Source organism: Mixophyes fleayi, chromosome 7 (assembly GCF_038048845.1).
Source record: "Mixophyes fleayi isolate aMixFle1 chromosome 7, aMixFle1.hap1, whole genome shotgun sequence".
NCBI lineage: Eukaryota > Metazoa > Chordata > Amphibia > Anura > Limnodynastidae > Mixophyes > Mixophyes fleayi.
In genome coordinates, this window is record NC_134408.1 from 151,863,282 (window position 1) to 151,879,340 (window position 16,059).

General features: G+C 41.7%; 1 protein-coding gene across 5 annotated transcripts in view; it reads left to right on the forward strand.

Moving 5' to 3' along the window:
* Positions 1-16,059, forward strand: part of SEMA5B (semaphorin 5B) — a 279,879-nt gene that overhangs the window by 262,639 nt on the left and 1,181 nt on the right. For 4 of the 5 annotated variants that reach the window (XM_075181160.1, XM_075181159.1, XM_075181162.1 and 1 more), the window contains one exon: positions 619-4,651. The exons of the other annotated variant lie outside the window; for it this stretch is intronic. In XM_075181160.1, the coding sequence (XP_075037261.1) occupies positions 619-774 (156 nt within the window). In that variant the 3' untranslated portion in view covers positions 775-4,651. Of the gene's footprint in view, positions 1-618; positions 4,652-16,059 lie in introns of those variants that run through there. 5 annotated transcript variants of the gene reach the window in all.

The following is a 16,059-nucleotide window of genomic DNA, read 5'->3' on the forward strand; positions in this document are numbered from 1 at the left end:
TGCCTTCCGCGAATGAAGCTCTCTCTGTTTTCGTCCAGTCATAAAATACTTTCTATAATGTATCATTTTCTAACATACTCGATGCTTTGTCTATAAATAATTCCAGTCATTTCTATGAAACGCTATTTTGGATGCAGTCACATGAGACTTTGCATACAAAAGCGGGTAAATATTGACGAGTGAGGTTTTTACAGCTTTGATGAATAGACCCTTAATCACAACCAAATCTGTCAGAATAGCAAACCCAAGTCACCAGTTAGAGCTTTGTCTATTTATAATGAATATCACATTGTTTCCAAGCAGAGAAAATGTGATAAACATCCCCAATAGGGTTATTAATTCTTCCCGTTTATGCCGTTCATGATTGTACAGTAACAGACAGCGCGTTCATTTCCCTCCTGACATTGCCGATGTTATATCATTATTTTCTTACCTCCGACATCAGAGAAAGAAACGAGTTTAATAAACAGTGCAGGGAAGGTGTATCTGAGTCAGTGAAGTAACCAGGTGTTTCGGCAGCTCATACCCTCTATTTAATGCCCTACGTGGGAGCCCGCTGGGTGGGAGGATTTGGGTGCAGCGTATGGCTCTAAACATTTTCATTTTCTTACTTTGCAGACGCTCAATAAGAATAATTTGCTTCCAGACGACCGAACCAACTTTTACCCTTTACAGCAAACAAACATGTACACTACCACGTACTATCCGAGTACTCTGAACAAATACGACTTCAGACCAGATTCCTCCCCAGGCAGAACTTTCACCAACAGCTGAGACATCGCCCATAATGGAATTCACGTCGTCTCACTGAGGTTCCATCTCCTTCCCCCTCTCATGCTCCATAAATTGTGGCTCAGCTAATCCTCTGTCGCCAAATGAGACAGGCAACTCTCAGACTGGACCTGCTGATCCTTCTCTGCGAACTCTTGTGGACATCGCACTGGAGGAAACTCCTAGGACTTGGCTCGAGTGGTCTTCATGGTCAGGAGAGGAATATAGTCCAAGACCTCTGTTTACTTGAAGATGAAAGCGCTGCTTCTGCAGAGATCCCAGGACATGTCAAGATTTTTTTTTGGTTTGAAAGTTCCTGGTGATTTGCGGAAGCATTTGACATGTTCATAAATGAGTGACTTTCCCGTAAGCAAAAGAAAATAACGTGTTACACTGAATGGCTTTGTTGCTTTGCATGATCAACTACCGCTCACCTCCACAGCGTGGCTCTTATTCTGTCTCTGGATAATTCCTGGATTCTACCAACAGCCTCAAACCTTCTCTGCAACAATCCAGACATAACAGCGGACAACAGTGAGGGGGGTGAAGAACTTTTTTGAAAAGACGTGTTCATGCGTTTCGCTGAAAGATGTGGAACGCTTGCTAAATAGAGACTATTCCACGCAGCCTCTAACATGTGTCTGAATTTTTATTATTGATGTGTACTAGTTCAATTAACAACTTCTTCTGGGGAGTCCCAGGGAGATAGACCAACCATCCCATCATTTCTAAAGCTGTTCCTACGTCCACCATCAGATTCTGGTGAGCCACAAGTTCTAAATGTGAACCAGAAACGTTTCATGTGAAATGTATTGAGTTATATTCTTCACCTATAAAGGGGTCGCAACAGTTTCCTCTGTTCTGCCATCTTTGTAGAAATATAACTTATTAAAATATTAGGCTGGCGTTAAACCAAGACAGAGTTTCTGGTGGGACACACTCGGACTGAACGGCTCATCACCTCCAGGGTGTGCTTGTGTGGAACAACCTCAAAGATGATGGGGGGGGGGGGGGGGTCAGATGCGTCCATGGCAACTACGGCAGCCAATCTTGGGGCTGTATTTTATGGGTGAAGGTGGGGAAACCATTTTCGAAGCCCTCAGATTGGCCGCATGTTCTGATGTAATAACTCATTATGATGTACAAAGAATCATTGAACGCTATGGATTTTGTTAATGTAGATTTTCTTTTATTTCATGTTTACTAGGATTGCAATTGTTGTTTTATTTTTAGATTTTTTTTATAAAGAATAACAGGACAAAGAATGTCACATGCATCTTGTCTTCCACAATGTTTGACCCAGAATATGTTTAAATATCACAGAGGAGGACGCCGGTACAGCTGGAAGACGCTGCTGTACGTCCGGCAGTGTGAGAGTTTATATGGAGATTCCACGTAGTATGAAGTGTTGCAGTATAAGATGATGCCCAATAGTCCTGCACTGTGTTCTGAAAAGTGATGACGGTAACAAACAGTGGACTTCAGAGTCTTGTACTATATGGACGGGTTGTGTGTAGAAGTCTTTGATGCGTCCTACGTTAGTTATGAGAGGTGGCATTAGGCTGTGTAGTCTTTTGTCTGAAGTATGTGAAGATTTTTGAGATTTTAGCATTGATGTTTAGAAATGTTTGGTGGGAAGAGGAAAACTTTGAAGAATGTGGCAGAGTGGGTTCGGTATTTCAGCCCTTTTGGGAGACAGGGGGAAAGTTTTTACTTAGACATGTTTTGCGCCTTAGTGTAGAATAATTGCAATGCAAACCCCATTCAGTGCCTGTTCTGTTTTTTGCAGTACTTAAGGTCCGGATTGAAACACAAGTAGGAAGAGTTTCAGGTCCATATGATAGTGAAGCTTTATAAATACATTGTACCCAGATCCAGGTTCTAGAGTGAAAAGTGACACAAACCGTTTCTGTCATGTACCTGATGTAACGAGATGTGTTAAACTCTCCCAGCTAATGACATGAAGCAGAGCCCCGGCTCTCGCTGCTAATGACATAGCAGCTCCCTCATTGTGACAGAAACACGTTTTCTGCAGATTGAATTTCTCTCACCACTCAATATTAGTGGCTTGCTCCCAAGGTCACCACATTTCCTCTACAATTGTCTCTTCAATCTCCTCCGGAGTAAAGTGACACTGGCGAGTTTGCAGAATTCCGCTGGCAGTTTGATCTGAATCCCACAATCAGTCAGAAAGTAGATTTGTGTTGTACGATAAGAATGTAACAAGACTGCTGTAACCTTTTCAGAATCCAGTCTCCCATGTGTGAGAGGTGCGTTGTGTTCATGTCGCCCACACACCAGAGGCCATTTGTGGGGAACACAACATCACTCTATTCAGTTTGGGGTTTAGTTTTCCATTAAATATGAAACTAATATTACACCTACAAACAGGCATTGAGTAAGTAACCGAAAGAAAGTAATCGTCTTCAATAATGTAGGGACTGTCTGTGACCCCCATTGTGAGCCCACCCTTGTACTTCTCCAGCTGACACAACCTACGCTCAGACCCCAGGAAGGATCCTCTGTACCCGCAGTCAGCTCACACTGCGCATCCAACCGACATATCACGTTCCCGCAGGAATCACGGAATACAAATGACTTCTGACTTTGACAAATTAATTTTATGTGCTAAATCCAGAAAAGTGCACAGAGCAAATTACATTTCCCAGCTCCATATAAACCTTCACTTTGCATATTTACATCTTTCTCTGACACGCGGGAGGAAAGTCGCCCGAACTGTTACAGATAACCGAGCATTAAATCTACAGTACAAATATTGGTAGTAACCTTTCAAATGGGAGCGATAATGTCATTTATACAGACTGGCTCACCGAGCGCCAGGGGAAACCGCCAACGCTGGGTACTTGGTTACCAGTCTTTGCATGGAGATAAATGACTAAAATACAAATAGTCAAATGTCATGTTCAGTAATGTGCTTCCCTCTCAGAATCCATGGACTATATCTCCAGGTACACGCTCAGGTCTGGAAGATGTGTAACTGACCAGTGATAATTTTGTGACCTGCAGTAATTCTTCATTTCTCTATCCTTAGTTTGTAGACTTTATAATGTCAGATTTACTTTACGGGGGGGGTCCAGCCACCTCCTCACCAATCCTCATGTATATTATTAAAGTAAAAAAAAATTCTAGGACCAGTTCTACATGGATCGTCCACAAATCCAGGGTGGCTTCTACCATACATTTTGTATTGAATTTCTTTAAGAAATCTTGTTTCTGAAGTGATAATCATATTGCAGGAATTGGCATTGACCCGTCTGGTAGTCGGTGACCGTGGCTACGCTCCAGATCTGAGCCAACCAGCGCTCCACAGACGCTCTCTGCTTCCCTGGTTTGGTCCGACAACTGAGGGGAATTAAGTGCCAAAGAAATACAGGATATTTGTAATCTAATCATTGGACACATGCGGTTCTCCCACAGCGCAGCTTTCAGACCAGCAGCAAAGTATCCCTAGATATTGCATTGAAATGTTGGCAGCTGCTTGGACTGATTTGTCATCTTTTGCAGCAAGGCATGCTGTGACTTGTAGTTCTACAACAGCAAGAGACCCACAGGTTGCCTAAGAATTTTGACAGCGTCTTACAGGCAGCAAAGTGAAGCCTAAATAAAGTCATCGCTGGTTAGTCAGTATTTCTGTCCATTATCTGAGGCTGCTCTTCCGACAGGCCTAAAATAATACTGTAGCGCCCCCTGCCTCTACATAGCAGTATTGCAGGGTTCCTGTGCCCAGCACCATTGTCATCCATCAGATATTTCCCAAGAACAAATCAGTGGAATATTTTCTTGCTGGACAGGGCAGAAGATTTTTCATTTTTAGTTCTCCAATAACTCTCGGATTGGACGTCTGCCCAGATATCCCCCCATCACACTCTATAAAGTCCACATCACTTGTAACTCTGGCCCGAGACCTGACCTTTGACCAGGAGCTGGAGTTCTGGTGGAAGATGGGGTAGTTCTGGTGGGAGCTCTTCCTTATCCATAATTCCTGCCAAATGTTTCCATTAAACACTGCATCCTGTAATTTCCTCTTCATCTGGCTGTGGAGCTCTGTAAATCTCTGCAGCGATGTTGTTAGTATTTTTCTGTGGTATCAGACACACATCTCATGAGACTATAAGTAACCGCCCCCAACTGAATATAAAATCATGTGACCGTTTTGTGGTTAGACATTGGTCACTTTCCATGCCAATCATTTAATCATCTTTTAGAGCAGAGGGAAGCAATCTGTTCAGTGTTGGGGGAACTACAGTTCCCAAGGGCATGCTGATATTTATAGTTCCACAGTAGCTGGAGAGTCACAGTTTGCCTAAGCCTGATTTGGCCCATTCATCTTCCACTTGTTCATGGCTGAGAGAACGTTGTTTGTTTTTTTGGTGGGTCCTGATATTGAATCTAAAAATGCCTTATAACAGCCCAGATTACTGCAGCCAAGCGTCATTACCTCGTATAGGTTTAATCACTTAATTAGCTACTTATAGGAATTGTAGTGTGTGCCATGGGTTTATACGATCTTAGGAATTGGGCTGTTGAGCCAAAATGTGCAACTTTTCTGAAGGACCGGAGCTCAGTAACAACACAGAAGGCAGTTTCTGCAGAGTATCCTTCTTATCGCACCTTAAATATCTGGTGCGCAGTATTAACAGCCCAGACGTTTGTGTAATGCTGTGTGATAAGTCGTCGTGTCCTGGGTGCCTTATATTTACAGACAATTCTTGTGTTATTTCTTTGTCAAACACATGAATCAGATTGTAAGCTCTTTGGGGCAGGGGCACAGTTACTGTTCGGTGATATTCCCAAATCGTAGTTCTGCCAGCATCTGGGTACTTCTGGCGCATTCTTGCGCCCTGACATTGCCGAGTCGGCCCACGAAACAACCTGGAACTTGATGGGAAGTGGAAAGTTTGTGAAGTGGGATTTAGATGCTCTCCCAGATGTTACTATGCCGATTGCTTCACCCGCATTATGCAAAGCTTGCCGTTAATTAGTGGGCTCTGTGCTGAAGGCTCATTACCTTCCTATGCAATTGAACTTGCCATGGTACTGTAGAATAATGTGACAGATTGTAATCACTGCCTTTAGACACTGTGAATTCCTTTTTTTGGTACTCTGTCTTTTTTATATATTGTACAATGTAAAAACAAACGACTTCAGAAATAAATGAAATGTTTAAAAAAAAACAAAAAAAAAACAGAACAGAAAGTAAAAGAATCACTTGTGGTGGTTTTCTCGGGGGACGTATGGAGAGGGGTGACTGAGATGGGAGATAATGATGATGCAATATAAGTCTCCAACGTCCCTGAAGTCACTGCTACATAGGAGACAGACGTGTGTCTGGTGAGACGGACAGAAGGCGCTCTACTGTGAGATGAGTGTGAATAGTATCGGCTCGCTCATCTCAACAGCACCCGATCCTGTCACCAAAGAGGGGGTGATCGGGGGAGTGGGAGCAACACATTACAGAGTAACAAAGATCTTGTATTAGGGTCAGCACACTGATTAAGACAAGGAAACTACCACTGTGGGGTGATGCCTCATTTAAAAATTATCAGCACATTCAGCTTTTTAGCCTGTAGGTGTCACTGTTGGCACTGGGAGACATCTAGCTGATGCCTAAAAACGTCTATAGAGCAGTTGCAACAGTGACATCTGAAGGCTAAAAGAAGGTACTGCATGTCATTAGAAATGACTGAAGAGTAAATCAATAAATAGTAAAAAATAAAACTACTAAAAAAAATGGTGAACTTCAATTTATTGACTGTTTATCAATGTCTAAAGTTCATATTTTTACATCTTGTAAGAAACTACATTTTATCATTGTTTAAATCAGGAAGGTGGAGGCTCTAGTTCACCAACCTTTGATTATCAGCCTGGGAATCTGGACCTGTTTGGTATCGTCTAACATAAAGGACGACAATCTGGTTCTTCGGCTGCTGTGGAACTACAAGTTGCAGCATGAAAAGCTGGCAGGGCATGCTGGACTTGTGGTTCCTCCGAGTGCAGTTTGGCTACATGCATGCTATATGTTATACACACGTTGGAGGGTGGCCATTCTTTGGGCTAAGTAAATATTTAGGAGATTGCAGCCTTCGTTCACTATAAACTAGTGTCCTAGGGGATGCATTTTCTTTCACATGCTGTAGTGATGTCACTCTAGTGAACTGATATTCAATACTATTATTATTAGTCCTGCCAACAGCTCTGTGTAGGTGACAGGTCCACTTTAAGACTGGAACGTACCATGCCCTTCCCCCAGTGGTATGTGCCTGGTATCAGTGCAATCCTGGAGTGGAGACGTGACAGCATCCAGCAGCAGATAGAGAGGATACAGAGCGATGCGTATCTCACACCACACAGCAATCCTGAGAGGACCTGTATCTGGCACCAGGCAGCATAAATACAACCCTAAATCTGTTTATCTTTTGTCCACAATGCAGCATTCTATGTTATAGCTGCTGATCCCACTGATCATTGTCACACAACAGATCCCGGCCTTGTGTTTTCAAGAGTAGGGTGTAAAGTAGTCGTTCTATCAAAGATTGTATTACATTGAGGGATACACATGGTCGGTGCTACCACTAGGTGATCTAAGACCGTCACCTAGGGCACTAAGGCACCAGCCGCTGACAGGGGAGAGCATTAGTCAGCAGCTGCTCACTCAGCGCATGGGGTGGAGCTCCTGACGAGAGGTTCTTATGGCCCTTTCAGGAACGCTGGTTCCGGCCCAATCTGCGTCTTTCCAAAAATGTTCCTGACCTGAGGCCAGAATTCACCGTCCTCCATTGGCTGCCGCTCTGGAGGGCCACCAAGTAGGAGTACAACTTTGAAGAGATTAGTGAAATATGTGACTTAAGCTGTCGTTCTGCTAAAGATCTTATACACAAGTTCTTGTGACAATCAGTCAGAATCTCATAAAAACACTTTTATTCCTATAAATATAAAAAAAAGAGTGCATCATTTCTTATGATACTACTGCAAAGAGCTTTTTTAAAGTCACAAAAATGTGAAATAATGTTGCTCAAAAGAACTTTTGGATGCTGAGAACAGGACGTCTGCTCCTAGTTTGCACAATGTATATCTTTATCTGTAACCTCTGGCCCATTAAACCCTATGCATTTAGTTATTAGACTAATCGCTTCTTCAGAGGTATTCACCAAACAATATAGAGCCATATGTATCAACAAACTGAATTACATTCAAATTCATAGAACCGATTTAAAAGGCATAAATGGGGACCAAGGTGTTAATGAACAATTAAAAACCCTCATATCCAATATATATACACAGAGGAAGAGCACAGCGAGTGAAGTAAGATAGCAATAATTGGTTAATGGATAAATGCTTCATTTCAGATACAAATATTGCTGTTGGGCACACAGGCTCTTGGTAGCAGTTTGCCAAATATTAGTCTGTAAACACAGGGAAAGTGCCCAGCAATGGACACACACTGGTAAATATAATCACTTATTATAGCTACATTGTCAAATGGACTAAAATTCTGTGAAGTCAATTCATTGGTATTATGTAAATAATTTGCTTTTAGATTTCAGAATAATTTGTATTAACAAATCTGTGGTACAACCATGGGGACAAGATTTGCACCAAGTTTCATTTATTTGTGTCATCTCTGCGCTGGAGTAAACCTTGTGTCATGCCTGGGGGATGGCCTGATGAAGCAGTCTTGATCTTCAGATGTAATTTCTGTAAAGGTTTCACCAAGGATCAAAAGACCTGATTAACAGCCGATTCATGTGTACACACCTATATGATTTATCTTCAGATCTGTGATCTTCATCTCTCATAACCATCTGATGAAAAGATCGAGACTGCACTCTACAGATATCTGCCTACACTGCTGGTGGTGAGTGTGTACACACTGCCACATTTGTCCAACATTGTTCCATCGTTGATTGCGATTTGTATGAAGTTTAGAAAACTAAATCATCAGGTGCGAAGTGTTTTGGTAAGATAAAACATTATCGTGGGAGCGTACACACTAATGTGCTATCTGACCAAACGGTCACGAATCAAGTGATGTGCACGATAATTGCAAAAATGTGTATCCAGCTATAGTTTCCAACTCCTGGAGCCAGTAGGATCTATATTATTAATAACAGTTATGTATATAGCACCAGCATACTCTGCCTCATTTTACAATTATAAACAAGCACTAATAAAACAATACTGGTTATTAATTGAGAAAGAGGCAAGAGGGTTCTGCTCTCATTTATCATTAAAGTCCCATAAACGAGATTAAAGGGTAAATTTATCAAAGTGGAGATGTTGCCTATAGCAACTAATCAGATTCTAGTAATCATTTATTTAGTACATTCTACAAAATGACAGCTCTGGGTAAATGTATCAAGCTGCGTTTTTTTTTTACTGATTTAAAAATCACTGCATATCGCGAAAGAACCGGCAGTTTTAATTGCAAAATCGCCATATGTATTAACCAGCAATGTTGACTTTCCAAAATATCTGGTAATTTTTGTTGATTTTAAAACACCTATCACTCCCGTGTTGTAGACACTCACCCGAGTTTGAACAGAAATAAAAGCATGTAGTTTAAGCTATCTGGTCAATGTTAATATAACAGGCGGCACAACGGAAGTTTAAATAAACCATGTGTTTTGTTGTAGAGTTGCAAAAATGATTAATAATTTTCTTATGGCAAAATATTTTATGAATAAATTAGTAGGCTATGTTTAATTATAAGTAAATAAAGAAAACACGTAAATATAATCTATAATTAAATTTGGCCCACTAATTTATTTTTTAAATAAATTGTCTGTGAAAGGAAATTCATAATTTTTGACCCTCTACAACAAAGAAAAATGGTTTATTTAATCTTCCATTGTGCCTCCTGTTATAGTAACATTGTCCTGCAGTGTAACAGTGATCTCGCCGATAGAAAGCAGAGTGTTGTACCTGGCGATTTTTTTATTCAAACTTGGGAGAGTTTGCAAAATCGCAGCTTTATACATTTGGCAAAACGCTGGGACTGCGATTTGTAGCGATTTTGAGAATGGCGGTTTTACAGCAACTTTTTTGCCATTTATGGAGATTTTGATCAATTTATGACTAGTGAAATCTATAGTAGATTCACTGTATGTTGTTCTGTGATCCTGTTTGTTCTCTAATATTTACTTCAAGTTCTAGAATTTCATGCACCAGTCCCAGATGACCCTAAAGACAGACCTGACGGAGAAGAATAGAGAAGCTGGAACTGTTTGAGCAAATTTGAAATTTGCTCTACCTGGGCTGGTTCAACGGCCTTGAACTTGTTTGCAAAGATCGTCTATCCATCAGATCAGCCAAATTAATACAGAATATGCGTAGGACCTTTGAAACTGCAATCGTCAGCTCTTCAACCAATGTTACTTATTGCCAGTCACAGACTCTGATCAACAGAAACACCCCAGTCACCCCCTAATTGCCCTCAATCAGTAAGAAGTTCTTCAGGAAAATCAAATATCAAAAAATGTATTTTCAAACGTATATTTATTTTTATATTTTTGCTGCTTCTTACATCTTTTCTCAAAGGCTGAATCACGTAAACTGTAATGAAATATGCAACAGGTAATGTTTATTGGAGATATTTAGTTTAGAAGACAGAAAGGTGTTTAAAAGTTTTAAAGAAGAAGAAAGGCAGAGAGATTTCCTGCACTGTGAACTGCGCAATCTTCAGTGTTGCTGGTAATTGCAGCATCCTGTGTCTTCATAGTAATTAAGGGTAAATTGCCTCAGATTCGGTACAAGCAGAGCTGCTCTGATTATGGAGATGGAAAGTGCAAACAATTGGGATTAACCTCAGGGATGCTGCCGCTGCGATGATTTTATTTAACGTGATAATATTACTTGTAAAGTACTTAGGAATGTTTCATACAGGAAATGTTTTTCAACTATATTAAAGGAGAAGTAACAGCTGAACTCATAACATCTTCTTACATACAGCTCAGCTCCCGTATGCCTGATGATTAGTGTTCTGCTTAAGTGCTGGGAACATGCAGAGCTCAGGAATGAAAAACTGGGAAGACATCTGCTCTGGAGCAAATAAATAAGTGTATGCAGTCAAGATAGGGGTGCATATTATGAAAGGTGTTACCTCACACACCACCACGTAATAAACAATAATAGCACACCCATACCAGGCTAACATGCAAAACATATTGTATAATGCACATTTGGTAGCTGTATTAAACCTAATTACAAGGTTACTGCATATAGTCCAATAAAACATATGGAATCAGAGCAGTTTATGACTGGCTGGTACAATAGGGAGGGATAAAATGGACAACATAGGTTCTATCCCAAGCGCTCTCCCCTGCTGGCGTCCTAACCTGTCACAGTTTGAGGTTGTTGTACAGAACGTTCTGATTTTCCTTATTGATGTTTTGTACTTGAGGCAGAGCCCAAGAAAGAGGCACGAGATGCAGCATTTATCTTTATGTGCACCTGGTATCTCATCAACGATTGTTCCAGAGGATTCTGGTTTTCTTTCTATGTGATTGTTTTGTGTGATATCAGGTTTAGGACAATAGATTTATACAAGAAGCCAAGTGATTGTTATACGTATCTATCAGCTGAACGTTTGTTTACCAGCCCATCAGTGAGGATTAGCTGTGCTGCTAGTGGTCCCTCGGGGGGACGGGTTCAGCATACAGCCAGCAAGACTTAATATTAATACTTTAATAGTAATTTAGAGCATATTTTATCTTTTACTATTTTTGACTACACGCACTACATGGCCAAAACCATGTGGACACCTGAACATCTCATTCCAAAACTTTGGGCACTAACATAGAATTGGTCCCTTTGCTTCTTTAACAGTCTCTGCTCTTCTTTCCACTTGGTTTTGGAAGATGGCTGCAGGGATTCACATCCATTCACTGACAAGAGCATTAGTAAGGTCAGGCAGTAAGTCCTGGCTGGCACTCTCAGTTCCAATTCATTCCAAAGGTGTCCAATGGGGGTGAGGTCAGGGCTCTGTGCAGATCAGCCGAGTTCTTCTACACTAAACATGTTCAAAGCACACAAATCTCATTGTATGCTGTAGCAGTTAGATTTCCCTTCACTGTAACTAAGGAGCACAGGTTAAACTTTGAAAAAAGGGCCCCAGCACATTATTCCTCCACCACCAACCTTTACTGTAGGCATTCAGGTAAGAAACGTTCTCCTGGCATTTGCCAAATCCAGATCCATCCATCAAACTTCCAGATGATGAAGCAGGATTCATCGCTCTAACGAACGCATTTAAAGATGCTCCAGAATCCAATGGCAGTGCTTTAACCCACTCGTCAATGTGTGGCATTGTACATGGTGACATGAGGCTTGTGTCTGACTGTTCGCCCACTGAAAGTCAATCAATGACACTTGCTACAAATGGCTCTTATGCCGATATTGCTTCCAGGGCGGTTGGAACACAGTAGGGGGTGTTGCATCCAAGGACAGACAATTTTTCCATGCTGCGCGCTTCACCACTCATCAGTCCCATCTGGTGCGGCCTAACGCTTCTTGGCTGAGCGGGTGCTGCTCCTAAACGTTTCCATGTCACAATAACAGCAGTTACAGTTGAGAAGAGCAGACGTCTGGTGAAGTAACTGGAAAGGCGGTAACCTAGGACAGGGCCACGTTGAGCTCTTCAGTACGACTCATTTTGTTGCTAATGTCTGGAGATTACATTGGAGCGATGTTTTTACCCTGTATGGTCTACTGTTTGTATTCTATACGGAACTGCAGAATTCTTGTGGCACTTTATAAAGGATAATAATTACATGACTTAATGCTTGAATTTACACACCCGTTAGTGGGGGTGGTTGAAATGACCAAACACACTAATAAGAGGGGTATACACATACAGTTGTAACGAATATATATTGCATACACACACACACACACACACATTTTAAAACAACCTGCCAAATATTGTGTAAGTTCCCATTGTGCTGCCAAAATAGAGATGACCTTTCAAGGGATGGCCTCCACAAGACCTCTGAAGGTGTCCTGTGGTTCTGGCACCAAGACGTTAGCAGCAGATCCTTTAAGTCCTGAAAGTTGCGAGGTGGGGCCCCCACAGCCCGGACTTGTTTTTCCAGCAAGGTGCTTGGATTGAGGTCTGGTGACATTTGAAGCCGACTTAACAGTTTGAACACGTTGCCATATTCCTGGTTCAAGCTCTGAGTTTCCGGCAGGGTGGAGATGAGATAAAATCATAGGAAACAAGAGTGGGCCGAGATTTAGCCATCAGGCCTACTTCTATTTAGCGGTCATCACAAGATCTGCTCATAAATCTTCCACAATTGCCAGCGACAAGATCCACTTTTAAGTATGGCAGTAAATGCAATGACATCTGTAACCAGACAGATCTTGTGATATTCCAAATAAAGAACGGTGCACAATCAAATGAAGGTACTCAGAGTTAATTACATATAGAGGAAAATGTTCCTGTAATCAAGGGTTCAACACGGTACCTGACTGGATCTGGGACATACAGGGTTAAACGTATTTCCTGGACAAACCCTTTGCGGCAATCTGTCACATGAATACTCCACTTTCCCTATTATGTCCCCCATAGAATTCTAAGAAGCAAAACAAATTAAATCTACAACTTTAAATTAAAAGGCTTTCTGGTCTATTAAGTTTTCTCTAAGTAATGTCTCAACACCATTAAGTTCCTATTGCTGGGTTGAATTGAAGTATAGTGCTTGTGACATAAGCAAATTATACTCTCCAATAATTTCATTTCCTTGAAGGACTCCATGGCAGACCGAACGAACGGGTTAACCCTTAGTCAGCCGATTAGAGACAGGAACAGACACCCCTGAAAAAGGTATATAGTAAGACTCCAACCTGCATTGTCTTTATCTATTTTTCAGAGCCTACATGGAAAGTTACTTAAACAGATAATATAGGAGGGAATGTTAGAGCTGCCATAGAGTACTTCAAAGAAACGCAATGATCAGTCTCAATGGCAGCTCTAAGAAATGGGATATATCCGAGCAACAACACTGATCAATTCATGCATATAAAATCATTTATTGATCAACTGTTTGCAGAACTTTCCTCCCAAACTGAAAGTCAGCTGACGCTACAACATCCAGAATGTAACGTCTGGTGACGATATTAAAGTGAAGAGCAGGCAGTTGTCACCACATGTGGTTTCTATTTTGGATTTAACCCAAAAACATGAAATCTGTGGGATGAAACCAAACGGCTCTATTCCAAGTATAAAATCTATAATTCTGGAATGATGCAATATATAAACTCCCACAAGATGGGCTTAATATATTCTGAACGTTAAAGGAATATTTAGAGTTTTTGTGAACTTAGCAGAATTTTGGGCATTTCACATACTGAATGGAGACAATTTGTTTCTATACATACAGGGTCTGATTCAGGTTCAGACATATGTCCGTCCACGTAGTGTATATTGCGTGATTCCGCACTGCGCGCTACCGGAAACTGACATTATGATCTCACTCACTTCAGTCCCTGCCCCCATTGGAGCTTACGGTCTAAATTTCCTAACACACAAGAGACAGAGAAAGACTAGGGTCAATTTGACAGCAGCCAATTAACCTACTTGTATGTTTTTGGAGTGTGGGAGGAAACCGGAGCACCCGGAGGAAACCCACATAAACACGGGGAGAACAAACTTGAAGGCCCTTGTCAAGGACTTCAATAAGTACAAAGGATGATCCGTCTTTCTGAATTCCTTTGTTCTCGAGATACACAGACATTGCTGTGAGGGCGGCTAGAACATGTAATCTTATTTTTATTAGTGAGCTTTGGACAAAGGAACAGAAATACAAATTCCTGATCGATATGAAAACCACCTTAGGCAAGAAGGCAGAATTCATTCACAGCACTAATTTATTGGTGTAAACGTTCTAGAACGCTTCCTCACACCATGAGGTCTGACCTTCTACCACTCCTGGCGGATGCGATGGTCACTAAGAATAGGACCTTGAGTGTGAGCCATTTAAATTCAACTTGTAAAGATTCTGACAGAGCTTCCAAAACAAGATAAAATGTTGCACAAAAGATTAGATGGACAAATTGCTATAGGTGCTAGAAAATATCTTCCCATCAGATCATCTGTCTGCAGTCTTGTGGCCAGGAAAAAACAACGTTTACGTGGAAGGACCCTATGGTTGAGACAAACGTTCCTAATAACCAGAGAGAAAGTCCATTATTCCAGATTGATGCAGACACTGATTTGGGGACATGACACTTTCATAATATGAAGTGAGGGTAGTACTCTGGGATTATACATATTATCTTTGACTTATAAAGCGCCATAAAGGGTCCGCAGCGCCATACGTTACATATACAGAAAAGAGAACCAAGGGCATCATAATACAGCAAGAACTAAAACATATGCAAACAGGTGACAGGGTAAAGCAAATCAGATTATTTCTGCGACAGATAGTGAAAGTGATGGTAGAAATCAGCGGGTAGTAGGCCGAAGCTTAGGGAAGCAGGCCAAGAGGTACAGAGGGTGAAGGAACAGTATAAGGAGCACACAAGGAAAGAGGGCCCTGCTCCTGAGAGCTTACATCCTAAAGGAATGGGGAGGCACAAATAGGGTGGTACTAACTGGGGGAGAGATCTGAGACAAGGGAGTTAGGAGGAGACTGATAGACTTGAGTAAAGAAATGAGTCTTAAGGGCACGCTTGAAGCCTTTGAAAGTGGATGCTAACCTGATGGAACGTGGAAGAGCGTTCCACAGCAGGGAAGCAGCCCGGGCAAAGTCCTGAAGACGAGAGTGAGAGGAGGTGATCAGTGAAGTAGTGAGGCGGCGGTCACAGGCAGAGCGGAGGGGGCGGGTAGGAGTGTAGGTAGAGATGCGATTGGAGATGTAGGGAGGGGAGGATTGACTAAGAGCTTTAAAGGTGAGGAGTTTAAAATTTATTTCTGTAGGGTATGGGGAGCCAATGTAGTGACTGCTGGAGGGAGACTGCAGAGACAGAGCAGCGGTAGAGAAAAATGAGGCGGGCAGCAGCATTGAGGACAGACCTAAGAGGGTCAAGGCGAGAATCAGGTAGGCCAGAGAGAAGGCGGTTACAGTAGTCAGGACGAGAGATAACAAGCGAGTGAACAAGGGTTTGCGTAGCTTCCGTTGCGAGAAAGGGGCGTATCTTAGATATATTCCGAAGGTGGAAGTAGCAGGATTTGGAGATCACATACCAATATCAGCCTGCACACTAACTAGCTGAAATTAACTATAAATACAATGTTCGTATTTACCCCGACCTGAATCCTTGAGTCTG